We start from the raw sequence: 25433 nt of genomic DNA, 5'->3' as shown, positions 1-25433 counted from the left end.
AAAATGTCAAACTAAATCCCATAGACATTAGATTTTAAAAAAATTGTTAAAAAAAAAGTTGAAAACCCCCTTTAATGGAAAAAATGAACTCCTTTTCGTGACTAAGATTTTATTATTAATTAACACATCGGAATACAGTTGCGCGGATCTGAATCCGGATTTGAAAATTTTGGTTCGGCCTGGACTGGTACTGGTTCCGGTTCTGTTGTACTGGTTCTGGTTCCGGCCTCCTCTGGCGCTTGCTCAAGAGAATTACGAAGAAAGAAACGCTCGATTCAGAATTCAGGAATTGAACAATTGTGTATTTGTATTTGACGACGGGTGGGTGAGATGATGGTCTTCATTCACCGCACCGTTGGGAAAGCACAAACATGAACTAGTTCACTTTAGAAATTGTTACAACTGCCTGTTACAGATCCTGATCCTGATCCTGTCATCCGGATGTCAGACAACCTCCTGCCCTCGGCTGCTCCACCCCAACACTCTCGTTCCACGCCCAGTCCACCCAGTCCGCCCAGCCTCCATCATCATCATCTCCGGTCGCCTTCGTCTCGTTTGGTGTTCTTAGGATGGCTAGGGAGGCGTGCGCTGCTGGCCGGGCTTAGATGCGGCCCGGGAATGTGCCGTTATCGCGCTGCTCGTCCCACTTCTCCACCCAGGCGTTGGGGCACATCGACTTGTACACCTTTTGGAAGTAGTTGCAGGGGGCGAAGTCCTCGCCGCGCTTCTTCTGGCAGCGGTGGAAATCGATGTACGACTGGTAGCAGTACCGGGTCACGTTCTGGTTGGGGAACCGGGGGTCAAAGGGGGCGGTCTCCAGCTTGTAGGCGGACATGTTGCTGCTGTCTGACGACTTGTCGCTGTTTTTGTTTTTGGACATGAAAAATTGCATATAGACTTTAGTTGGGAAAAGGAAAATAAAAGGAAACGGAAACGAAAACGGAAATAGAACCGAACGGAAAAGAACGGAACATAACCAAAAAGGGAAGGAAGAATATCGTAACCAATATCGTAAACCAAGGTACAAGAAGAGAAAGAGATGGCGGAACAAATAATGAACGTGGTGGTGTAGAGCGAGAGAAAGTGTAAACGAAAGAGATGGGATGACATGAAAGTAACGGAACAAAACGTAAAGTACAATATTTTCAGTGCGAAAAACGGGAGGGAAGGAAGAGATAGACATACAAATCACAGAGGTTAGTCTTTTTCACACTTCTCAATGGCGAATGAGCGGTATATGGTGTATATAGCGGTACATAATTGTATACAAATCTATGTTTATGGCTTACGATCTATGCTACGTTTATTTGTTTTAAGATACGTGTCTCGGGGCCGAGTCTCGGGGTTCTGCAGTCCCTCGACTTACACTTCATAACCGTGTTGGTTCACAATACAAATTTCTCTGCGCTTGCTTACTTTTAAAAAACAAACAAAAAATGAGAAGAATGCCCTCTAGGTCTACAATCTACAATCTACAATCCAGGTAATCTTCGGAGGTCTGGGGAGTTCGGAGGACGAAAGAGTGTTCGGGAGGGGGAGTCTATCGAGGAGGGGAGTTTGAAGTTTGAAGTTAAATTAGTTAAATGGCTCGAATAAGTGTTCTCCTCTTGAAACATTATTCTGCGGGGTGCTGAAGAGTTAACGTTTGTTTTCTGCCTGCATTCAGTTCAGATTTCCACGAGGAACTGCCACTGGGCGCCCTGGCGCCACTACTTGACCAGCGGACGCTTTCCGTTATCCGTGTCGCAGGCGTTGCTCTTGTACTTGTTCACCTCCGCCAGGTAGAGCGACCAGAAGTCCTTCGGATCCACATCGCTCTCGTTCGGAGTCTTCACCTTGGCCACCACGCCCGTCTTCAGGATCTTGCCACCGCGTCGCCGACCAACGAGCGGCGGGGGTGGAGCCAGCTTCCCGGCCGCTGCAGCCGCAATATACGGGGCAGCGCTACTACTGGCCGCCCCGGCTGCGATCGCGGGCAGTGGAACCATTGCCGTGGCGGCTTCTGTTGCATTAAAGTGGGACTGGTGGTGGTGGTGCTGCTGCTGCAGGATCTGCTCCCGCCCGGCAGCGGCGGAGAGCGACGTGGAGGCCGCCGCCGCCGCCATTTGATGATCAACCACTTGGTGCTGCTGCTGTTCCTGTTGCATCTTCTTAAATAGCTCCATGAAGGAGCCGTCATTGGCAAAGACCGGATGGGAGGGCGGCTCGGGCTTGGGCGGCGGATAGACCTTGCCTTCTCTGGCCAGAGCTTCGCGCAGCTTTTGTTCCATTTCGCGGTGTATGCGCTCCTTGTCGATCGGCTCGTCGGTGTCCAGGTTGTAGTAGGCACCCACGGGATTGGCCTTGCCGCCTGGTTGGCCCTGTCCCAGTTCCGGGGTTATGGCTGCCTTCGGGTGAGCGCTTTGCTCCGACTGTTCAGAGGATGTGCTTGGATTCTGACCTTTCCGCTGGCTGTGATTGTTGCTGCTGGTGCTGGCGGGTCCGGAACTGTTGCCGGGCGACTCCGAGCGGCGGTAGTAGCTGCTTTCGCGCCGGGAGTGGTCCCGGTCCCGGTCGCGATCCCTGGAACGATCCCGTTGTTCCTTGTGGTAGCGGTTTGGGTGACGCTGCTCCTGACGGCGACGCCTGTGGTTGGAGCGCTCCACAGAGTGGGAACGCGATCGGCTGCGACTCTGACTGACGCTACGGGAGTAGGAGCGACTGTAGCGGCGACGCTCCGAGGAGCGGCTGCGGTCTCGGTCCCGCTCCCTCTCCCGGTCCCTATGCCTGTAGGCACTGGAAGATCCGGAGGAGCCGCGATCGTAGTAGCCGCGCTGCTGGCCGCGTCCGCCGCGCCGATAATGGTGATCCGACTGGTCTTGCTGGTTGTAGGGCAAGCGGGATGACGACATTTCTCGGTTTTGGTTGCGGATGCGAATGCGGGTGCGGTTGTTGTTGTTGTTGTTGGTAGCGGGTAGCGGGTGGTAGAGCGAAGATCTGCAATTCGAAACTGTGCCGCGTTAAATCGAGCAGTTGGCAGAGTCTTTAACGGAATACCTATATACACAATATCTGTATGCTTTCTTACTGTTCTGATATTCTTTAGCTTTTCTGTATGGTTATATATTTTTTAGCATTGCTTTCTGTATGTTTCTTGCTTTTGATCTGTCTGCTTCGCCTGGCTTGAGATTTGGCTCGGCGCTGTCAAAATCGACAATCAAATCGAAGGGTATCAAATCAAATCAAATCAAATCGAATCGAACCGAATCGAGCTTACTTTCTTGTGTCGCCACAGTGGCCCGGATTTGACTTGGAGGGTGGTTTCGAGTTGACTTGGCTGGCACTGGCTCCTCGACCCGAGATGTTATGTATGTGTATTATGTGGGTGTGGGCGTGGGCGAGGGGGTGTGACACGGGCGTCCTCCGATCAGGAAGCAGAGCTCCAGCCAAGACAGCCAAGACGGGCGGGCGGGCACTCGACAGCAAGAAAAAAAGCGAGCGTACTCGCGATTCTTATGCAATTTGGTACAATGATTTAGAATCAAACTGTATATAGAATTATTTTTTGGATGTTTGCTTGCTTGATTGCTTGCTCTGGCTGGCAGATTCAACTGAACTGAGAAATATGAGAAATGGTAAATTTACTTGTTTGCGTTATCCGAGCTGCTGGTGGATCCTTGTCCTTGTGTGGTGGGCTCCGGAGCTGAGCTGAGCTGAGCTGGGTGGCGTTACGTTTCCATCCGCGGTGGCTCGCTGGGGATCGGTGTTTCGGGTCTGGTGGCTTGCTTTTCTGTGTGCTTGCTTTGTGCTTGCTTAAATCTCACCGAACCCGAATCAGACTCTCTGAAACGTATCGGATTTTCGGCCTGCATGGAAAAATGACTTGAACGCATAAATACAAACGTTACTCGCACCAGGACATTGTGCAGGGGTCTGGTCTGTCTTTTTTTATTATTTTATAGATTTTTGCTACGATTGTGGTTAGGACTTTGATGCTTTGGACACACTTTTGGTTGGGTCAGCGCTCCCCTCGACACTTATGTAACCTGGGGGGCTGTCCCCCGCTTGGCGGGCACCTTTTGGGCAACTTACGAATGCAGACTTACATTTGGTCTCTATACCGAGGGCCTGGACTAATTCTAATTGCAATACCAGCTATGCAGGTTATGTAATTTGTATTTTTCCTGCCGCTGTCCGCAGGAGACGTTAGTGTGCGTGTACTTGTGCGTTGTGTATGTGTGTGTGTATGTGTGAGAGTTACGAGTCTTATGGGTGTTCTTTTTCGAGTGGAAGAGGGACTGGCACCCGTATCGATCAGTGCCTCGGCTTACGGTCTGGTTAGCCTGCTGATGCAAGCTTTTTTTGCCTGGTCAGGGCGAAAAACATACCTTTGTTGTTCCGAGAGTACGACGAAAAATTTTCAACCTGGCGAATCTCACGAGCGATAGGAAAATAGTGATGACCGATTACACACGGCTAGGGTTGTTCATAACATATATATATGATCTATCGATATTATTTGTAGAAAAATGAGTACTTATCGAAAATACGATATATTTTTTTTAAATCTATGATGATTTTGTCCACTTTATCTCGACGACTTCAGAATTAAATTCCAGATTCCGACAAGAAATTTACAGCTGGCGACCGCTAACGCGATAGAGATAGTGTTGACCTACTGAATACGGCCTATCGAAACTGTCAAAGTTGCCACATCTTCAAAATTCTTTACCATTTGTTTTATTTTTCAATGTTTTTGGGTCTGTTTAATAAAAACAAATTATATTTTTTCACACTCGAAGCTCATAAAAATAAACGAAACCGGCAATCCCACGTTAAAATAGAAATATTAAAGAATGCCACTATCGGATAACTGGTAGATGATAACATGTGATCAGTGTTGGATATTCCCCAATTCGGAGTCACGCTGCGAGAATGGAAAAGTAATACGCGCTTTTCCCCACTTTACCGATAATGGAAAGCAATGCTCCAAAGGAACACGGGGCCAAGCCGAGATCCAACAACAGACGCAACAACAACAACAGACACCGAGTAGTGCGAAAGCAGCCACCACGTCCTGCCAGCGGCCGCCAGCACATTTATATTACCAGAAAAACAGACTTCAAGGCAAGTAAATAAACAGAAACGGTGTGACAATGGTTACAACTAATTCTTCCAATAGGCTCAGCTGCGGCGATGCCAGGAGCTGTTCAGCTCTGGCGCTAAGGAGATCTTCCTGCACTGCATGGGCTTCTCCGTCACACGCGGCGTCAATCTTGCCCTGCGTCTCATCGAAAACTCGGAGGGAACCCTTAGCTACGCAATCAACACCTCCACCATCAGCTTGTTGGACGAATTGCACCCATTGTGTGATGAGGAGGACCTGACCTTTCGCCACCGCAAGAACTCGGCATTGCACATCAAGATCTTCAATCGCAGCTTGTTTGAGATAGCGGTGCCACCGTTGCCCGCTGCACCAACCCCGCAGCTTCAAGCGCAGTCCCAGTTCCGAGGAAAAGCAAAGCCCAGGCAGTAGAGACTATGTTCAAGCTCTCTGAGCTGGTGCGCTGGCTGGGGCTGACCGAGTTCGAGATTCTGGTCAACCTTTGCGGCCTTCTCGTATTCACCATTACGCTAGCTGTCAAGCTGTCCGCCGCGGGATCGACTGGAGGCGTTCTTCCCGAGCTGGTGGGCGACTGGTTCACCGTCTTCAGCCCTTTGTTCTTCATCGACATTTGTAACGCGTACTTCTGCGTAATTGTGGGCATACGTATGTACTTGGACTCGGACAACAAGCGCAAGGCGCTGCACCGCTTCATGTGGAGCACCTACTTCCTAGTGCTAATTGCCATCTTCAAGTACCTGCTGTGCCTCAAGCTCTCTGGGAAGACGGGCCTCGAGTACTCGGAAGTCTTCTCGCCGATTTTCGTGTTGCTGCAACTTGTAGCGGTGCGCGCCTGCCAGCTGCCCAACTCCATCTAAAGGCTAGCTCATATTTGGTCTAAATAAACATGTAAATTTATTTGTTTTTTGAATATCAGAAATTTTGTGTTCTTAACAGTGTTGATAAAACATATTAAATGGATCATAGAGTATAATTAAATTAAGGGATTTGTATAGTCCAGATTTTGAAAATTAATATACATCATTCGCATTGCAAGGATCGTGGATCCTTTTAAGAATGCAGCCTGATTTCATATCTTCAGCTCCAACTCTGAAAGTTACCTTTCGACTTCAACTCCGAATTTCAGTGTTGGGCAACGGGAGACTGCTGACAAGGTGGCAGCTCCGAGAGAAACTGCTGCCAGAAACAATAACATTGAGAGCTGCACAATTATAAACTTTTACTCGTCCACTGATTAGCCATGTCGACGCTCAACCGACCCAAGTCGCCGCACACGCCCTCGGCCATTAAAAAGGGCGAAAAAGAGGACAGTTTCTGGGACAAATTCAGCACCCTGGGCCGCAAACGAGGAACTCGCGAAGGTTAGTGTTAATTTGGGATCGGATAGATTTGCGAGGCCCAAATAGGGTCCAACCATAGTCGTAAGAACTGTGTATTGGCTGTGGAAGCCACTGTTTCACCTCCCTCTGAAGGGATGTGTGCCAAGGATGGGCCCTAACCACCTCCTTGGGCGTCCACTGAGCACTTCTGGGAACAGATGTGCGCTGCTAAATCAGAACATTGCGTCACTGATGACGCACACAAACAAATAAGCAGAGCGGCGATCTTTGTGGGCGTGCAGTTTGTGCCTGTGTGTGGTGTGCGTATCGTCATTGTTGTTTACTTTATCAAGACCTCTTTGTGATTCTCTGCTTGCAGTGAAAAAAGTTCAGGAGGAGGGAAAGTATGCCATCGACTCGCCTGGATCCCCTAATCAGTACGACATCCCACCTGAGGACTATGCTCTGCGTGAGTTTAGCACCAATGAAAAGGAGAAGCTTGCATCTTACTCTCTTTTTAACTCTTTTTAGGCGAACATGAACAGCGAGCCGTCATTGACCCACAGTCCATCAACGATCCTGTGGTAGTTGAACTGCAGCGTATCCTTGTCGACTGGATCAACGACGAGTTGGCTGAGCAGCGCATCATTGTCCAGCAACTGGACGAAGACATGTACGACGGCCAGGTGCTGCATAAGCTGTGGGAAAAGCTCACGAGCAAGAAACTGGACGTTCCAGAAGTCACACAATCGGAACAGGGACAGCTCGAGAAGCTGAACATTGTCTTAAAGGCTGTTAACCATGTAGGGCTTTAACATCGAAACAATCAATGCTTCTTACTATAATTTCCGCTATTTATAGACCCTGGGCTTCCACCACAAGATTCCCAAGTGGTCAGTGGCCAGTGTGCACTCGAAGAACCTAGTCGCTATCCTGCATCTGCTGGTGGCACTGGTGCGCCACTTCCGGGCACCTGTACGTCTGCCGGAGAACGTGTTCGTGTCCGTGGTGATCGCCGAGAAGAACGCTGGTGTACTAAACGCACAGAAATTCCAGGAGCAGATTACCTCCGAGTATGACGATGTGGGCATGCGCTGCGAAAAGGACGCCTTCGACACACTGATCGATATTGCGCCCGATAAGCTGGCAGTGGTGAAGAAATCGCTGATCACGTTCGTGAACAAGCACCTGGCCAAGCTGAACTTCGAGATCACCGACCTGAACACGGACTTCCACGACGGTGTCTATCTGTGCCTTCTAATGGGCCTACTTGGCGGCTTCTTTGTGCCGTTGCACGAGTTCCACCTGACGCCCCAGGACACCGAGCAAAAGGTCAGCAACGTGGCGTTTGCCTTCGACCTTATGCAGGACGTGGGGCTGCCCAAGCCGAAGGCTCGCCCCCTAGACATCGTCAACATGGATTTAAAGTCCACCCTGCGCGTCCTCTACAGCTTGTTCACCATGTTCCGGGACTTCGCCTGAGAGCCATTGCCAGTCAGCCATCCGATGCCCATTTACATTTTTAAATATTAACATTTTGCATGTTTTTACGCGTAATTTATATATGTGCGTCTAACGGACGGTTACGTTTATGTATGTCGTATGTCTAACCATTGCGAGCCGTTAAGCTGTTAAGCTGCTCCGCCTTGAAGAGCAGAGCTAACCCCAAATCGAAACCGAAACCCAATCCGGCGGCCAGTTGTTAACCGCTAATAGTTGTTACTAAATGAATTTACTGTATTAATAAACAATAAATGAAAATGTGCCTTTTAAACACACAGAGCTTTTGCGAATTATGTCACAGATTACACAGATCAAACCTATAAATGTAAAAGTGTACGGAAAAAGTCTTCAAAAATTGTATGGTGTACGTTTAAAATTTCGATTAGAAAAATCAATAAATATTGCCAATAGCATATGTGTTATTCTATTTCAAACAGTTTCAAGGCGCAAAATTTCTCAGGGGCAGCACCTACTCACACTACCTCTGTCTTCTATTTATTTCACATGTGAGTATTTAATTCAACTTTTTGTTTAAGTTAGCTGCTTTGCTGTCCTGTCCCCTTCTCGCGTTTGAATTGTCGCGCCTTTCGGCCTATCGTTTATCGATCGCAACGCCGGCAAAGTTGCCAGACGCCTGCAAATCGATTGCAACAAGGAGCGAAAGATTTGAATTGAAACAAAAGAAATTATTTAGCTTTGGAGATTTCAGTATTTGAGCCTTCCGCCAATTGCAACGTCCACGAAATTAGATACCATGTCCCCAATGCTTCATGCCTAACGCTTTACCGGTGCAAATATAACAGCCAAACGTATGTTCTACAAAATGTGTCGTTTTGAATCAAGGTGGCAACCATGCGCATACTTTTTATGATTTTCACAATAGCTGAGAGAAGTTTCAAGATATTAGAGCTGCCCGCCACTACATCGCTCTTCCTGCGCCGCAACTGCCATAATTTTGGCTACGATTACAGCAGCCCCACGCAACTAGACCTTAGTCGAGAGGCGACTCGCCTGGTAATTCGCCGCCTCCAGCGCACCGTTCTCCGCATCCTCCGTGACCCCGACAACATGTCCCAGGCGACTCCCACGTTTGCACGGCCTTCGCCGGCCGACCAGCAGTCGGAGCGTCCACCGCCGCCGCCACGGTCAGAGCAGGAGGACAGCTCATTTGCAGCCCATCGAAGAACTAACGGCGGCAAGCAAGACTCCAACTGCCGCACGTGCAACGACTTCAAGTCGTGGTCCAAACAGCAGCGGCTTATCTCAAACGTGCAAAATTCTAAGGTGGATTTCCCTTTACCTTAGACACATTTGTTCATACATCAAATATTTTCTAGGTCAAACACATGGCCACTGCGGAGAAGATAAGCGTTAATGCCGAGGAGGTTCGTGATGACTGTCCGCTGGACAAAGTGCGTTTGGGCATATCTACGTGGGGCCTGCTGCATACCATGGCCGCTTTCTATTCGGACAATCCCACAGACACAGAGAAGCGCGACATGAAGACTTTCTTTGAGGTCCTCTCTCGTCTCTATCCCTGCGAGTTCTGCGCCAAAGATTTCCGTACCGAGTAAGTTTTTGTGTAAACGTTGTTTCCCCCACTGTTTCCTGATTGGTAACCTGTATCTGTATCCTGCAGTTTGGACGTCAATCCCATCAACGTCAACTCACAGAAGGAACTGGCTATGTGGCTATGCAAGTTCCATAACCGAGTGAACGATAAACTCGGTAAGCCGCTCTTCGACTGCAGCAAGGTGAACGAGCGTTGGCGCGACGGCTGGCTAGACGGTTCCTGCGAATAGACACCGCTCCGTCGACCCGTCGCCCCGCTCGCCCCCGCAAGCCGCAGCCGTGGTCGCTCCCCATTCCGATGCGAAGAGCCCCCTGATACATAAATGTCATACTGCTACATAAACCATGTTGACCAGAATTGTCCCACTTAAATGGTTCGGCATATTTACGTACACAAACTCATTGACAGACACTCGATTCAGCGAAGGCGGTGCTCCGGTGCTTCCTCGATGGCGACCGAACTTTAGCTAGGCGGCGAGTCGGTGTCCGAATCTCTGTGCCATGTTTTTGGGCGGTGGCCCATTTCCCTTACTGCATTCCTCCGCCCAGACTAGCACATAAAACTGGGAAGCCGATCGGTCGGGGCCTGAGTCGACTAAGGGCGACGTGAAATTGTGTTATACCGTAATAGAAGAACACATCCAAAGGTCTTTTGTTAAATGCTTTTGCCGGCTATGAACACTTGCTATGACAATACAAAATTTGTTGAATATCATGCATTATCACTGGCAGGGTGGTGGGCTAAGGGATATGTAGAAATGCTTATCTTCTTCGCGCTTATCTTCTGTCATAGATAAGGGCATGTGTGGGGGTTGTTCCTCTTCTGCTGACTCACTTGCGCAACAAAACTGTTTGGAAATGGCTCTAATGATACGAAATGGAATGATCTAGAGTCTAGACATTGGTCAGTGTGGACTTTGGCCTGTTAGGACATGGTTTTTGAAAAAGAAAATATTCTGGCGTTTCAATGTTGTGTTAAAATAATATTTTAGAAGATAAATTCATATTCTTAAACTCAATTACAAAAATTTTTGTTGAAAATTAGTCCAAAAATTATCTATTTTAAAATCAAGGTAAACTTTTAACTAAAATTAATATTAAAGAAATTTCTTAAAAAATATAAAAAAAGGTTTTAGTAACTGAAATTAAATTCAGCTATAACGGTATTAGCAGGCATTATCTTAAAGCTGGTCTCACTAAGTTGACTTCACGATATTGCAGACAAAAATATCGTATCAATAATAATATATACGTTTTTAAATATATGGATTATAATTTTGTTTATCAAAGATATTTAGATTAAGTCACAGCATTTATTTTAACATCTTTTGCAATTTAATGTTATTGTCAGAAAAAATAAGATTTTCTGCTGTAGTCTTAAACCAGGATAGTCTCCGAAATTTCCGAGAATATAATTTTTTATATAAAAGGATTTCCCTTATACTTGACTACATTTTTATGGTGGAACTTAAATATTTGTATAGATTTTTTAAGCTGAAGGCAAATAAAGAATAAATGTATATTAATAAAAATATATTTATAGCCACTTTTGTTTGAAATTCAAAAAATTACTTTAAGAAAGTTTTCATATTCTTTTAAAAATAAATGGCTTTTTATCAACAATGTATGGACAATGGACTTTTGAACTTTGGATAACGCTGGGATTTTTTAGTGTGTTTCAGGGCTAGCCGATAGGTGGATGGAAAGAAAAATCGGCATCTGGCAACACTGAAATGAGTAAATATTTTCGACAACCCTACTTTTTTTTGTTTTGCGCGTCGCACGTTCCACGTTCGTCTGGTCAGATTTACGAGGAGTAGATGCGAACGAGCGAGGTGGCGAGGTAGCTGTAAGCTGTGTGTAATTATCGAACAAAGCAATGCGCCTGGCGAAAATTGAATAAATAAAAGCATTAACCGTGTGTGGCAATCACTCGACCCTCCGGCCAGGAAAGAAGAAGAAGCTGGTAGCCAGCATTAGCGAAGGGCTGTGTCAGTGAGCGAGAGAGAGAGAGGACGAAAGTAGCCAGGTGTTTACATCCTGCTCTCGCCGTTTTGTGGGTGTGTGCGTGTGCGTGTCCGTGTTCGCGAACAACAAAAACAAGAAGAAGAACAGCTCGTGAAATAAATATTGTGTTTTAATTTTTATTTATTTATTTTTTGTACATTTTTTTTTTTGTACGCTGTGCTCCCCCACCCCTCCACCCCACGTGCGACAAAAGTTTTTTCTGCCAACTCTCCCGACTCGGCCGACGGCCTGCGAACCTGGCCCCAAAACACAACTAAGCTCGAAGCGCACAGAGCAGAAAGCGGAAAACACGCGAATTCCGATCCGAAATCAGTCCGACAAAGAGCAGCAATCATCTAAAGCACCATGGCCCCGGCTCTGAGCAAACTGGCCAACAACCAAAGCGCCATCGTCGGCGTGGCGGGCATGACGGCCGCCCTCTGGATAATTGCCTACGGAAAGATGTCCAACAAAAAGCGGTAAGCCCCGACCCCGACCCCGACCCCGACCTCGACCCTAACCCTGCCTCCGAGCCACCCTCTCTGGATCTTGATCACCTTGCCACCATCACTCCATCCGCCTAAAAATAAACGTTGAGGAAGGTCTCTGCTGTGCAGTCTCCGGAATTCACTTGACATTGAATTCGGTTTTGATTTATTTGCGCGTTGCACTTGGCACTCACTCCCACTGCCCCCTCTTCTGCCCACCGGCCGCGGAATCGTACGATCCCCAGTAGTCAGTGGGTCATCTGGGGGACTCCAAACTGGTTTTCGTTTCCCACTGGATGCGATGCACCTTCTCCTTCACTCCATTCCAGTTTTCCGGTTTTCCAGTTGGCCAACCTTCCCTTTCTGGCCGGGAGGGCGGGGAGGCGTCCTCTTCAAGGATAACCAGTCGAGAACGGGGTCAGCTCTAGGTCCAGTTCCCTCCATGAATTACATCAGTAATGGGGAGTAGTAGGGAAAGTAAATTTTGTTTTTTTTTAAGTATTTTTTCAACAAATCTTCTATTTTTTAAATTTATTTATATTTTTTTACTTAATTTAATATAGGTTTTTTAAGATTTTGAATAATTATTTAGTTTTTTCTTTTGGATTTTTCTAAAATCTATGTTTTTTAAGGATTTTTTGTTGAAGTTGAAAAGATTAAAATATTACTAAAAACTAAACAGTTTAGAAAGTTATTAATTGCCGTGGAATTTTCTGAAGGTCTGAGGTTCAAAAATATGAAAAATAATAGTTTTTTAAACTTAATCTTCGAAAAAAAAAAATTGTTTAAAAAAAAAAAAATTTTTAAATCCAAGAAACTTCACTGCAACAAAGTACTGGCAGCTTTGCCCCTTCCGGGTCTCTTGCACTCGTTTGGAGCACCACTCCGGGGTGCAGTGTCCACTGGAGAGGCAGGCCACACGAGGGTATCGCCGGCACTTGTGCAAGAAGTACGTGAGACGGCAGTGGGCGGAACAAGGCCTCCGAATTGGCCATTTACGGTCTACATACTCCGACCACGTCCAAGGGCCACGTTTCGGTGCTCGAATGGACTTGGTCTTCGGCGATAATCTAATCGCAATCGAAGCCAGACTATGGCTGGCCATCGAGATACTCCGTCGTGCGGCCGATTACCGGCCTTGGCTTCGAATGTGTTTGCTCGTTGTTGACCCATTTCGGGGGTCGCTCGCCCCCGCCCCTATCGTGTCCCGGGCGGGAGCCGTCCAATCACTATTCCAATCGCAATTGGATAAGCGGACATGGGCGGCGGCGGCGGCGGCTGGCAGTCAGTTCTATTTGCATGACAGAAACAATTAATTAGAGCGATACTGGATAGCTGGCACTCTGGACATGTGCCACTCGATGGCTCGATGGCTTGATGTGATGGTGGCCACAGCCCTGGTGATTAATCCGGTATCGGCGGAGCACGGAACCCGGTCTTTCCGCACCTGTCGCAGCAATAAGCTAATTGAGTGACTGTTGCACTTTGGAAGGCGATCGAACCGAATCGAAGCGCCTTAATGCCGCGCGTATTCCGCATCTAGATGGCAATTTATGCGGCACGGCGGCGGTGCATATTTGCAAGAGGGCCTGGCCTGCCCCGAACGGATCAGGTTCAATGCACTTGAAAAAATTATCCAGTTTAGTAAATTATTTATACAATGTTTAGGGTATTAGTTGGCTTGTTTTAGTTAAATTGTTTTGAATAGGTGATGTAATAGAATATTGTATCTATTTTTTATAGATCATTTTTATATTTCCGGTAGTTTACAGTTAGTCTAAAGATGTAACTATTTTGAAGGAATTGCCCATCTCTATATTTCCAAACTTACATCTCCATACTCAGAGCTAGAGGTGGAACTATTTTGCATCCATATATATAGAGCTGGAGATTAAGGTATTTATTTTTGATACATCATTACTATATCTCTAATAGTTTGTTTTTAAATGGCTTAGTCCTAAGATATAACTTACTTAGAGCTGTTTTTCATCTGCATATCCATTAGGAACGTAACTGTTTTTGAGCTATTTTCCATTTCTAGTTGTCCAATATTACATCTCAATATTCAGAGCTATAGATGTCGGATAGAGATGTAACTATTTCAAGATTATTTAGTTTTTGTAGCTCAATTAGTGACTATTTGAGTTATATTTTCCAGCTCTATATTTGTAGCTATTATTTATTGTGATCCAATGATGTAACTATTATGGAAAATATTCTTTATTTTCATTTTCATTATTTCTTCTCTATATTTAAATCAGAGCTAGAGATGCTACTATTTTAGAACTATTTAGTTTTCAAAACTCTAGTAAATATTTTGGAGTTATTGTCCACCCCTATATCTCTATTACTCCAAAGATGTAACTTTTTCGGATTCATATTCCATCACTACATCTAGAGATGTAATCTAGAGATGGAACTAATGAAGCTCGAAATCCGCAGCAGATTCCTGGAAACTTCAACCCACAATTTATGAGTCGAAACGGCATGAGTAATGTTTAGGAAAAAAGATAAGGCCGCTGTCAATAAAAATCATACAGTTGGGGAATGACAGAGCAAACCCAAAAAAAGAAAAATTGGCAAAAAAACGAAACCTGCCACTCGGTGGTTCAACAGTTGTTGAATGTTTTTTCCGGGGTATTGCTGCAACACTCTTTTTGGAAGAGATGGCGCCCAGGGAGTGGAGTGGATGGCCCCAACTTGCTGTGTGTAGTTTTGATGACACCCGAGTATCAAAAGAAAACACTACGAGCCGTACCTTTTAATGACTGGGCTGGGGCTGGGAGCGACCAGGGGGAAACGACAGGGGAGCGACCATAGAGCCATAAAAAATGAAAAATTCCGGTTCTGGTTTCGTTTTTCACAATTTCTTTTGTTTTTTTTCTTTTTTTATCGCACACTGGCCAAAATAAATGTTAATTTCGTGTTTACTTAAGCCGTCATAAATATGTGTGTGCTCACCCCGCCCGCCCGGCTCTCGCTCTGGCCGAGTGTGAGTGTTGCGTAATGCTCCCCGTAGAGCCCACAGCCCCTAGGCACTCACTGGCTGCCCTTTTGGCCCCCGTCCGCCAGCACCATCCCCATCCCCCATCCCCAGCCCGAGGAGTAACGCTTGACACTGGCTAATTGCACTCGGAGCTGTGGCCACAGAAGGCAATTAAGAGTGGCGGGCAGGTGCGTGAAATGAGATCGCATTTGAATGCAGATTCCCTGACACTTGCACTCGAGCTCGCCACAAAAAAAAAAAAGAAAGAAACTGTAGACTGCCACGTTCTATCTATTTTGCTTTCAAATGGCAACATTGTGTATCTGGATTCTAGATTCTAGATTCTGGCGGACTGTTTATCAGTCCAGATAAGGGGCCTAGCAGCCAACCGTTGAACTATTGTATCTGTATCTGTATCTGTATCTGAGTCAGAAACTAGCCGACCGACCCGATCATCTCGTGTTTGGGTTCAATGTGCCGCCCCGCAAAGCGATCGCCATCGCCGGGCGATAAGTGGCTCGGATTGGAGACAGTGGCCGAGTGGAGGGAGACAGAGACGAAGAGCGATCGGGGAGATAGAGAAAGCTTCGCATCCGAGAAGGGGGTTCGGATTGGAAATACCTCCACCGCGACGGGAGGGAGTGACCTATGGACCCAAACACATGTTCCAATGCGACACCGCCGTGCACAAACCGAAACAAGTTTAATAAAACGAATTAGGTGAATGGAAGAGAGACAAGATATAGGAATGGTGTCCAGATACACAGGTGGACGTAGACATATGGACGGAACGGTACGGCACTGGCAGCCATGGGGGGCGGGCGGAGGAGGGCAGTCTTTGATCGAGAAACGACCTAGTCATCGCGACTTGCTCTTTTCCGCTTTTGCAATACCAGATGATAACCAAAGCCGTTCGAGCTTTGTACTTTGTTTGGGTTAAACCACACAGACACAGAAACAGACACAGACACGGGCACCACCAAGATCTCGACTTCGACCCCTGCCCACCAACAAGACCAACCTTTGCCCGCCGGCTCAGCTCTTTGGGTGATGTGGCTCTGGCACAGCACTGGCAGGTGTCCCGACACTCCTGATAGCACATCTCTTCGCGCCACAAGAGCCCCGAATCCCTGACCCCTGACAACAGTTTCTTCGTTGATCGACCGAACGACTGATCGACCGGGACCGGGCGACTCCAACTGGCTACCTCATTAGCATAGCAACCCGCCACTGGACCACACCAAGTGCGCCGTTAATGCGCCCCTGCTAGGGCAGTTGGGTTCTGCCCCTTTTCTCGGCAGTTATCGTAGAACCCTGTCTGCCGGCCGTTTATCTCGAGTGTTAAATGGCTAATCAGCCTGACATTAGTGGGCAGTCATAACGTTAATAGTGTGCTTAGCCTTTAACTGCCCGGTAATCTATTTTCAAGTTGGCAGTGCACGTTCCCGGGGCTGTATTTAGGTTTCTTTTCATTGCAAAAGAAATGGTTTTTGGGTTTAAAAATGCAGACTTAAAGATTCATTTCTTGAATTCTTATCATAGATTTAATTTTGTTTTCTTTAGATTTAAATATCAAAATGAGGAGGAACTATTTTTCAATAAATTAAAAAATATTACTATCTTACAAAGTTGAAAAAACAAAAAAGAAGTTTGATGGAGCCAAGAGACTTGTGACGAAAGCAATCTTCCAAACATATACTTTACTTGCGGATTTTGATATTTAAAAAACCTCCTCACAGTTTTAAAATACCTGTGACACCTTTCTCCATACCCATATTCATACTTCTATCTCCTAGACACATGTCTAATTCTTGTTGTTATTATTCTGCCGAAAAAAGATTGTTTATTGACTGAGTTTTTGTGTACTTCCAGGGGCTATAAAGATATTTCTGTTCGTTTCCAAATAAATTTTACATTTTTGAGATATTATATAAATTTTTTTGGGGATTAAACTAAAGGTTTAAAATATTTGGAGATCTTAAAAGACAAAAATAAACCTTTCACAGAGTCAAAATACTTGTGACGAACGCCCTTTTTTAATTTAAAAACTATAAGAAGTTTTCGTGACGCAATTTCTTAATCCCCTAAGAGGAAAATATTTTGTTTAATATTTTTTTTACTTCTCCTGTGTTGTAATCTTATTTTCCTTTATTACAAATAAAATTTTAAGTAAGAGATTTTTTGTTTGAGAATTAAAATAATGGTTAAAAAGATTATGAAATATTAAATCGCATATGGAGTACCCTTCACAGAGCAATAAGACTTGTGACAAATGGCCTTTTGCATTGTTTCTAATTCTAATTAATTTCGAACATAATTTAAAAAAGTATTATATATAATTTGAATATAATTTAAATATATACTTTTTTGAGTTTAAAAAAATGTGTTAAGGATTAAGAGTTCTTACAATTACAAGACACAAAAAGCACAAAAAAAGAGTAAAAATACCTGTGACGAAAGCCCATTCTCATCAAAAAACATTTGATTTAAATTTCGTGACGAAGCTCCCTACTCTTCCGAGACATGCACCCAATGAAACTGATACCTTGCTTGTGTTCTTCAGAAAATCTGGCTATGAGGACAAAATCCAATACACAATCGCCGAAAAGAAGGAGAAGAAGGCGGGCAAGGCCCATGTGAACTCAGTATTCTTCAAACAGCTTCGTCAGCTGCTCCGTAAGTTCTGGATTTCCGGGAATCCCGGGAACGGCTCTTCCGCAATGTCTACTCACTTATTTGTTCCTTGGTTGCAGCCATTCTCATTCCGGGCTTCTGGAGCGTAGAGACCGGCCTGCTGTTCCTGGTGGCCGCCGCGCTGATCGGCCGCTCCGTGAGCGACATATGGATGATCCAGAACGCGACGGTGGTGGAGAGCACCATCATTCACATGAACCGCACCAAGTTCAAGACGGCGCTGCTGAAGTATCTGACAGCCCTGCCAGCGGTAAGGTCCATACACTTCCTACTCGTGCCCCTCCACTCATGGTGTTCTCCCTTTTCAGATCTCCGTGGTCACCAATGTCCTGAAGTGGAGTCTGGGCGAGCTGAAGCTCCGCTTCCGCACAAACCTCACCCATCACCTGTACAGTCAGTACCTAAAGTGAGTGTAGTCCGATCTTTAAACGTCTGATCTTTCCCCCCTAATGAGAGATTCCCCCTTCTAGCGGCTACACGTACTATAAGATGTCCAACCTGGACAACAGGATAGCCAACGCCGACCAGCTGCTGACCACGGACATCGACAAGTTCTGCGAGAGCGCCACGGACCTGTACTCGAACATCAGCAAGCCGGTGCTGGACATATTCATCTACGTCTACCGGCTGACGGTGAACCTGGGCGGCAAGACGCCCTCGATCCTGATGCTCTACCTGCTCTTCGCCGGAGTCTTCCTGACGCGCCTCCGTCGCCCCACCGGCCGACTCACCGTCGAGGAGCAGAAGCTGGAGGGCGAGTTCCGGTACGTGAACAGTCGCCTGATCACCAACTCCGAGGAGGTGGCCTTCTACCAGGGCAACGTCCGCGAGAAGCTGACCCTCCTGGCCAGCTACTCCAAGCTGCGCTCGCACCTGCGCAAGTTCCTCGAGTTCCGCGTCAGCATGGGCATCATCGACAACATCATTGGCAAATGTATGCATTTCCCGAAGAAGTTTCTCGAGGACTTCAAAGCTAATGGTTTCCACCTCTTTCCTATACAGACTTTGCCTCCATTGTGGGCTTCTACGCCGTGTCCATTCCCTTCTTTGCCGACAATCACCCGCTGCTGTCCGGCGAGCAGAGCGGACAGCGGCTTCAGGCCTACTACACCTACGGCCGCATGCTGGTGAAGCTGGCGGAGGCCATTGGCCGGCTGGTGCTGGCGGGACGCGAGATGTCCCGCCTGGCCGGCTTCACCGCCAGGATGACGGAGCTGATCAAGGTACTGGGCGACCTCAACAAGGGAACCTACGAGCGCACCATGGTCAACGGCAACAACATAACCCAGAGCCTGGGCGACGCCGCCGGCAGCAGCTTCGGGCCCAACAAGGGCGTCATGTGTTTCGAGGACAACATCATTCGCTTCGAGCAGGTGCCCCTGGTCACGCCCAACGGGGATGTGCTCCTCAAGGAGCTGACCTTCGAAGTAAAGTGAGTTTGTGCTGAGAACTGCCCTTTCGTGGAGTAGCTAATCCCTCTATTCCTCTATTCAGATCTGGAACCAACGTCCTTGTGTGCGGACCCAACGGCTGTGGCAAGTCTTCGCTGTTCCGCATCCTGGGCGAGCTGTGGCCCACGTGGGGCGGCAAGGTGACGAAACCTTCGCGAGGCAAGCTCTTCTACATACCTCAGAGGCCTTACATGACGCTGGGCACTTTGCGCGACCAGGTGAGCATCCTTTCGCCCAGCACCTGAGCAGTTACTCACTTCTAATGCCCTTTCAGATTATCTACCCGCACACGCGCGAGGACATGCGCCGGATGGGCCAGAGCGACGAGGATCTCATGCACTACCTGGACATCGTGCAGCTGACGTACTTGGAGCAGCGCGAGAACGGACTGGACGCGATCGAGGACTGGATCGATGTGCTGTCCGGCGGCGAGAAGCAGCGCGTGGCCATGGCCAGGCTATTCTACCATCGTCCCCAGTTCGCGATCCTGGACGAGTGCACCAGCGCCGTCTCCGTGGACGTCGAGGGCAAGATGTACAGCTACTGCCGTGAGGTGGGCATCACGCTCTTCACCGTCTCGCACCGCAAGTCGTTGTGGGTGCACCACAACTACTACCTGCAGTTCGACGGACGGGGCAGCTACGAGTTCGCGGCCATCGACCAGGATAAGGAGCACTTTGGCTCGTAAAGCTTCTGCTCCTGCTCCAGCCCCTCTGTCCCCAGAGAGGCTTCGCCTCCAACCCAGTTTCTATGTCCTATAACTCCGGTGCTGGCGACTCCCGTTTCCCATCATCCACGCGTTAGTCATTCCACTGCAACACCTGCGACGTCTGGTGCTTCTGGTCTGGTGCCGGAGCTATTTGTATATAATCCCAAGTTGGAGAACATTTTTTTTTTGTTTATTAGCTTCTTCATGTGATCCGATACCCATTGCCCGTTACCCCACTATCCGCTACCGCTAGCTATTCCATATTTTAATCCGTTTAAATGGAGTTCCCCAGATCGTGGCTCCTCCGCCGCTGGGCTCTTGGATAGAGTCCAACTCTAGGGGGAAGGAGCTGCTGGTGTTTAGAGATGTAAGCGCCGCCGTGGACGCGCGTACATGGCGAACCTTTTAGTAAATTTATACAAGCATATACACTAAACAATTATAAGTAATACTACACCTCCACTACCCTTAGACGACGCACAAGCCCTACAAGCCTCCAAGCAGTCTGTGCGCGTTTAGCGATCTTTTTTTTAGTAATTTGTAAACTGCGCTGGCTAATATCCTGTTTTGTATTTTCGGTTGAATTGGACTTTGTAATGGTAACCTTGCACGGCACCGAGCATGGCATATACGATTGTAATAACTTGCTGGACAGTGCAAGGCGCAATAAATGTATATAAATATAAAAAAAATGCGTTTTTAACTAAAGTACAAAGGGGACATAACTAGAACTACAACTAAAAACACTCAGTCATGGGCTAGGCTAGCAGGCCTTGCGCTTCGGCTTTTTGCTCTCCATCAGACTCATGATGGTCTTGCGCAGGTCCTCCGTCTCCTTCTGCTCCATCTCCAGGTTCTCGATCTGCTCCTTGCGCTCCTGCAGCTGCTTCTCCAGCACGGACACAAGGTCCTCGGACTTCTTCCGGCCCTCGCGCTGCTCCTCCAGTGCCTTGTGCGTCTTGGCCAGCTCCCGCTCGCGCTCCTCGATGGTGCGCACCTTCTCCTTGATGTCCTGCTCGAAGGCCACCATCGACTTTTTTAGCTTGTCGATGCGCGAGCTCTGAAAAATTAATTTGAGAATTAGTCATTGGCCTTCTTGCCGGAGTTCCCTGCTCTCTAGCTTACATTCTCCTTGTTAACCGCCTCCAGTTTGGTGAGCTCCTCGCTCTTGGCGCTCAGACTTGTCCGCAGGTCCTCGCAGTCCTTTTTCAGGCCGGCGATTTCCGCCTTTTTCACCTCCAGCCGCCGTTCGTTGTTCTGGAGGTTGACAGCGTTTTCGGAGAGATGCTTCAGTAGGTTGTTCATGCTGCTCTTCAGCTTGTCCGTCTGCTGCTTGAGATCCTTGCACTGGGTTTGCAGTCTGAGTGGGAAGACAGTTAGCACTCGGATTAGAGGATAATCTAGCGGACTCACCTTTCCTGGCTGATGAGCAGCTCAAAGTTGGTGGTCTGGAAGCGCTCCAGCTCGGCGCTCTGGACGTGCGACAACTGGGTGCCACTAATCAGCTGCTGGCCGGCTTGGTCCAGTCGCTGTTGCAGGTTGGCCACGACGCCGTTCAGGCTGTCGATGCGGTGGTTGTACAGCTCGATCACCTGGGAGACGGGTGCCGAAGCCAGCTCATTGCGCCGCACAATGCCTCCGATGCTCTCCAGCAGGGCATTTACCCGCTGGGCCATCTCCTTGTCGGTGAAGGTGCGGTGCCCTTTCAGGATGGAGCTGAGATTGCGCCACTGCTCCGCCTGGTCGTTGCCACAGACTGAGGCGGCAGGCGAAGAACCACCTGGAGCCTTGCCAATGGCAGAGACATACTAAGGAAACAGAGGGAGTTAGAGACGCAGTCAGAGGGACAACTCCTACTTACCTTGGCCACTGCCGCCTTGGGGAAGTGCTCGAACTGTGCTATTTGCAGGACGGCGGCCACAAGGGTTTCGTTCTGGCTCACCATGCCCCGTGCCAGGCAGTACTGGAGCTGCGGCTTCTCCAGCAGCGAGCAGCACTTGTCCAGGTAGGCCTTCTTGGCTATTCCAGCCACATGGACCAACAGCAGCAGGCAGAAGCAGGCCTTTTCGGCCTCTGACTGGGCCAGGCTCTGGGTGCTCAGGAACTGGGGCACCAAAGCCAGCGGCGCCGCTAGAATCTTGTCGAAGTACGACTCCGAGATCTTGGAGAGGACCAGTTTTTCCGTCTTGGACTCCTTCAGCAAGGCGAGTAGCAACCGGAGAATGGCTACCGTCTGAGCAGGCTTCGTGTCCGGGCGCTCGGCACTGGCAACCATGCCCACCACGTGCAGCGGCTCCCGGGAGATGGACTGGGCCACGGTGGCACGCTTCCCGACACGCAGCATAATGGTCAGCAGCTCAGTGGCTGCCACGCCGCATAGCTCTGAGGACAACCATTCCACGACCAGCTCGAAGAGGCGTGGCGTAATGGCGTCCAGGCTGATGACATTGTTGTCGGGGTCTTGTTCGGAGAGTTCCAGAACGTAGCCGATGAGCCGGAAGATGAGATCCATGCAGATCTGCTGGTACTTGCGCGACTCCTCCTGCGAATCATCCATGGCGTTGCGGGCATCGATTTGCTGAAAAGAGAAGAGAGATTATTCCTGGTTCCAAGACACAGTTCTATGCAACAGGATCATCTTACATCCAACAGCTTCTCCACATCCTCGCAGTAGTGAGAGTGCGAGAGCATGGCTCTGTGCAGGCCGGCGTGGGACTGGGAGTCCAGTAGGAAGTCCACAATGTGCCTCAGCTGCGCCACGTTCCAGTGCTTGAGGCAATCCTCCATGCCGGCGAAGGCTGTTCTCAGGAAGGTGTGGAGCTCCCGCTGCTCAAAGGCATGCACCTCCTCCGAGAGGATTATCAGCATTTTGTAGGCCAGTAGACCGTAGTTTTGGATGCGGCGACAAAACCCGGAGATGTTAACAATCCTCTGGAAGAGAAACAGCACGGCAAAGTTCTTGTAGCAGAGGTTGACCAGAATTGAGAGGGCCAGCAGGGCGTGCGAGTTCTCTTCCTCGTCGGCCTTGCTGGAGGAGGTGCCGTTGCCATTTTCAGAGCCATCCTCTACGCCGTGGACAATCTCGGCCAGGTGCTCCAGCAGGGCGGCCAGATAGGGCTCCTCCCAGTCGATCCGTATGCCATAGGTCAGATCCTGCAGCAGTACCAGCAGGCGGTGGACCCGTTCCGTCCGTCGGGTGCGGCGCAGGAGCATTCCCAGAAGCGGCACAAAACAGAATTTGACCACAATGGCGCGTCGAGCCTCCAGGTTGCGACTACAGTGCTGGATGAGCGCCACGCAGGACCACAGGACCTCCGCCCCGGAGCCCTCGGTGTCCAGGGCGCCCATCAGAGCGTGCAGATCCACATAGAAACGGGCCAGTTCCAGATTACCCGGCAGGGGAGCAAAGTGATGCGGCTGCACCTTGGTGCCCAGCAGGGCCACACTACGCTGCACATACACCAGGGTCTCCTCGGTGCGCTGCTGCTGGAAGGCGGCCGCCCGACAGCTGAATTCCCTCACATAGCCAATAGCCAGGGCGGCGTTCGCGTCCTGCTGCGTCTGCAGCGGCGAGTCCTGGCCGGAATTCTCATTACTCGTGTGGTTCCGTAGCGTGGCCATCGGTTCGCTCTCACTCGGAATCTCCCCTTTCAAAATGCAATTTCACAAAACACGCAAAACACAAAAAAATGGTTAATTTCGAAAGTTGTCAATCGCTTGGCGCTTGGCGATGAACTATCGACATCGGTGTTATCGTTATCAGTGTTCTGCAACACTACCCTATACCGGGTTAGCAGCTTTGACAATGCTATGTTTTTCAAAAAGTTGGCAGCCATAAAGTAATTTGGCGCTTAATTTAAAATCCGATTAATAGTTTAATTATGATTAAAAGAGGGAATTTTGTACTAAAATAGCTGCTAATTTCTGTCTGAAAATTTATTTATTTAAAAATTTGTGCATACTCCATAAATATTTTTCTTCTTTATAGAAATATCCATAAAGAGTTTGCTTTTAATTTAAAACGAAAGTTGAATGAATTTTTATTTTGACGTTTTATTTGCTTTTGTAATAAAAATTGGTTATAATATAAAAATTATTATTGAAAAGAAAGGTAATATAAACCTATACCTATACAATTTTTTAGATATCTTTTAAGATCTACTTGAAAAAAATAAATGTTCGTCTAAAAAAATGAAAATATTTTAAAGAATTGTTTTGAAGGTATTTTACTTTACATATTAAAAAATATATTTGAAAATAATTATGTGGCAGCTTGGTGCAAATAATTGCTGCTATTTCTATAATTGTTCTCTTATACGTACTTTTATCAGAACTCCTTCTTGGAGCCTACTATTAAAAGAGAGCTTCTTGATTTGTTAACAAAAAAGCTTTGAATGGTTTTAAAACCTTATTTGAAATATTCCTAAATTCCAGCATGGACTTCTTAAAGGCATGTTTCCTCCCCCTCCATTTGCTTATTTAATTTTACTCAAGTACACACATACACACACACACACAAATACAAAACACATGGGCACAACACACAGACGCATGCACACACGTGCGTTACATTTCAAATAGCGCATAAATTTTGAAAAGTCCATGCAAAATCAAAACGAAATTTCCTTGCTGGACAGCGCCGACCCCCTTCCGGGCTTGCGTGGGGGCTGGGACTCCATTGCGTGGCCACATATGCGTTGCGTACCTCACCCCTCCCCCCCGCGCCACTCGCTTTGCAGAATTACGCATGCTTTCGGCTTTAGGCATTGTCGTTGTTGTTGTTCTCGTTTTTTCGGTGGCCAGTGGGCGGTGGGTGGATATGGGGGGCGTGGGCCTAGGGCGGACGGCTGAATAAAGGGGTGGCAAGTGGCAAGCGGAGCCAGGGGGGCAGCTTAAAATGTGCAGAAAGCATAAGCCTAAGCTTTTTTATCGCTCGACCATGAGACAGGCCAGACCAGGGTTGCCCACTCCCAGCAAAGTGAAAGTGGTCCAGCAGAAGAGTACACAGAGAAAAAATTGACCCAATTTTGAGTTTTAGAATGTTACATAACTGTTGTATACCTAGTTATCTTAATGTACTTATTGCTGTACATGAAGATCCTGCTCTTCGCCAAAATAATATAATAATAAAAAATTGTAATTTTAATTTAAAAAATGTGTAAAGTCGGTAAAAGTGTTACTACTTATTCCTAATGTTAGTATTAAAAATTAAAAAAAGGCAATAAAAATAGAGAAGGAATACTGAGATAAAAAGAATTCCTGCAAAAATTCACGTTTTTGTTGCATACCTATTGGGATATTGGTACGTATTATGTGGCTTCTTTAGATAAAATGTTTGAAAATGTGTTCAAAAATTACACTTACATTTTCCACCTTTATTAAGGCTTGATTACTTTAAAATTGATAAGTAATTTCTTTCTCTGCACAAATCTCGCTCACACATGCATGAGCACACTCAAACTCACTCACACACATGTTAAATTTGAATTGTGTGTGTGTGTATAGTTGAAAGTTTCAATATTGGCTCAGCTTGCGAGTGGAGGGGGTGGTGTGTTGGACGTCAGCAGGGGCTGGGGGTGGCCGGTGGGTGGCTGCTGGGC

General features: G+C 47.6%; 8 protein-coding genes across 13 annotated transcripts; 5 read left to right on the top strand and 3 right to left on the bottom strand.

Moving 5' to 3' along the window:
- Positions 1 to 274: 274 nt before the first annotated feature.
- On the bottom strand, positions 275 to 4512 carry LOC6503172 (cytochrome c oxidase subunit 6B1). Of its 3 annotated transcripts, none has more exons than XM_001963539.4 (2): positions 4368 to 4512; positions 275 to 860 (listed from the first exon to the last, which is right to left on the bottom strand). In XM_001963539.4, exon 2 carries the CDS (start codon positions 833 to 835, stop codon positions 602 to 604), a length of 234 nt encoding a protein of 77 aa, XP_001963575.1. In that variant the 5' UTR covers positions 836 to 860; positions 4368 to 4512; the 3' UTR covers positions 275 to 601. The 3 variants fall into 3 exon arrangements, with proteins under 3 accessions (XP_001963575.1, XP_044572951.1, XP_014761324.1); XM_044717016.1 differs by having other exon boundaries at positions 275 to 897; positions 4368 to 4451; XM_014905838.3 differs by lacking the exon at positions 4368 to 4512 and adding an exon at positions 4086 to 4205.
- Positions 1198 to 4182, bottom strand: LOC6503171 (arginine/serine-rich protein 1). 2 transcript variants are annotated; one of them, XM_032455971.2, is made up of 3 exons: positions 4086 to 4182; positions 3625 to 3845; positions 1198 to 2989 (listed from the first exon to the last, which is right to left on the bottom strand). In XM_032455971.2, the coding sequence occupies exon 3, from the start codon at positions 2889 to 2891 to the stop codon at positions 1710 to 1712; it is 1182 nt and encodes a 393-aa protein (XP_032311862.1). In that variant the 5' UTR covers positions 2892 to 2989; positions 3625 to 3845; positions 4086 to 4182; the 3' UTR covers positions 1198 to 1709. The 2 variants fall into 2 exon arrangements, with proteins under 2 accessions (XP_032311862.1, XP_014761320.1); XM_014905834.3 differs by having other exon boundaries at positions 1198 to 2976.
- A 278-nt stretch (positions 4513 to 4790) lies between the features above and the next one.
- LOC6502927 (ribonuclease P protein subunit p20) lies at positions 4791 to 6023 on the top strand. Its single transcript, XM_001963537.4, has 2 exons — positions 4791 to 5106; positions 5162 to 6023. The coding sequence occupies exons 1-2, from the start codon at positions 4954 to 4956 to the stop codon at positions 5513 to 5515; spliced, it is 507 nt and encodes a 168-aa protein (XP_001963573.1). The 5' UTR covers positions 4791 to 4953; the 3' UTR covers positions 5516 to 6023.
- Positions 5521 to 6023, top strand: LOC6502928 (transmembrane protein 203). The gene has a single exon (XM_001963536.4). The coding sequence runs from the start codon at positions 5521 to 5523 to the stop codon at positions 5959 to 5961; it is 441 nt and encodes a 146-aa protein (XP_001963572.1). The 3' UTR covers positions 5962 to 6023.
- Positions 6024 to 6245: 222 nt separating this feature from the next.
- Positions 6246 to 8201, top strand: LOC6502929 (beta-parvin). The gene is made up of 4 exons (XM_001963535.4): positions 6246 to 6465; positions 6803 to 6892; positions 6955 to 7226; positions 7285 to 8201. The coding sequence occupies exons 1-4, from the start codon at positions 6345 to 6347 to the stop codon at positions 7903 to 7905; spliced, it is 1104 nt and encodes a 367-aa protein (XP_001963571.1). The 5' UTR covers positions 6246 to 6344; the 3' UTR covers positions 7906 to 8201.
- Positions 8202 to 8218: 17 nt separating this feature from the next.
- On the top strand, positions 8219 to 10208 carry LOC6502930 (FAD-linked sulfhydryl oxidase ALR). Of its 3 annotated transcripts, XM_044717015.1 has the most exons (5): positions 8245 to 8290; positions 8364 to 8432; positions 8810 to 9210; positions 9264 to 9496; positions 9566 to 10208. In XM_044717015.1, exons 3-5 carry the CDS (start codon positions 8995 to 8997, stop codon positions 9726 to 9728), a joined length of 612 nt encoding a protein of 203 aa, XP_044572950.1. In that variant the 5' UTR covers positions 8245 to 8290; positions 8364 to 8432; positions 8810 to 8994; the 3' UTR covers positions 9729 to 10208. The 3 variants fall into 3 exon arrangements, with proteins under 3 accessions (XP_001963570.2, XP_044572950.1, XP_014761264.2); XM_001963534.3 differs by having other exon boundaries at positions 8219 to 8432; XM_014905778.3 differs by lacking the exon at positions 8245 to 8290 and having other exon boundaries at positions 8291 to 8432; positions 8770 to 9210.
- Positions 10209 to 11199: 991 nt separating this feature from the next.
- Positions 11200 to 20525, top strand: LOC6502931 (ATP-binding cassette sub-family D member 3). Its single transcript, XM_032455919.2, has 8 exons — positions 11200 to 11984; positions 17543 to 17655; positions 17733 to 17923; positions 17982 to 18079; positions 18144 to 18607; positions 18676 to 19105; positions 19168 to 19342; positions 19399 to 20525. The coding sequence occupies exons 1-8, from the start codon at positions 11872 to 11874 to the stop codon at positions 19810 to 19812; spliced, it is 1998 nt and encodes a 665-aa protein (XP_032311810.1). The 5' UTR covers positions 11200 to 11871; the 3' UTR covers positions 19813 to 20525.
- On the bottom strand, positions 20384 to 23590 carry LOC6503170. The gene is made up of 5 exons (XM_001963532.4): positions 22477 to 23590; positions 21695 to 22411; positions 21247 to 21641; positions 20959 to 21193; positions 20384 to 20893 (listed from the first exon to the last, which is right to left on the bottom strand). Exons 1-5 carry the CDS (start codon positions 23452 to 23454, stop codon positions 20597 to 20599), a joined length of 2622 nt encoding a protein of 873 aa, XP_001963568.1. The 5' UTR covers positions 23455 to 23590; the 3' UTR covers positions 20384 to 20596.
- Positions 23591 to 25433: the final 1843 nt, after the last annotated feature.

This window comes from Drosophila ananassae, chromosome XL (assembly GCF_017639315.1).
Source record: "Drosophila ananassae strain 14024-0371.13 chromosome XL, ASM1763931v2, whole genome shotgun sequence".
NCBI lineage: Eukaryota > Metazoa > Arthropoda > Insecta > Diptera > Drosophilidae > Drosophila > Drosophila ananassae.
Note: the sequence above shows the minus strand (reverse complement) of the source record. Positions and strands in the feature narration are given on the sequence as shown.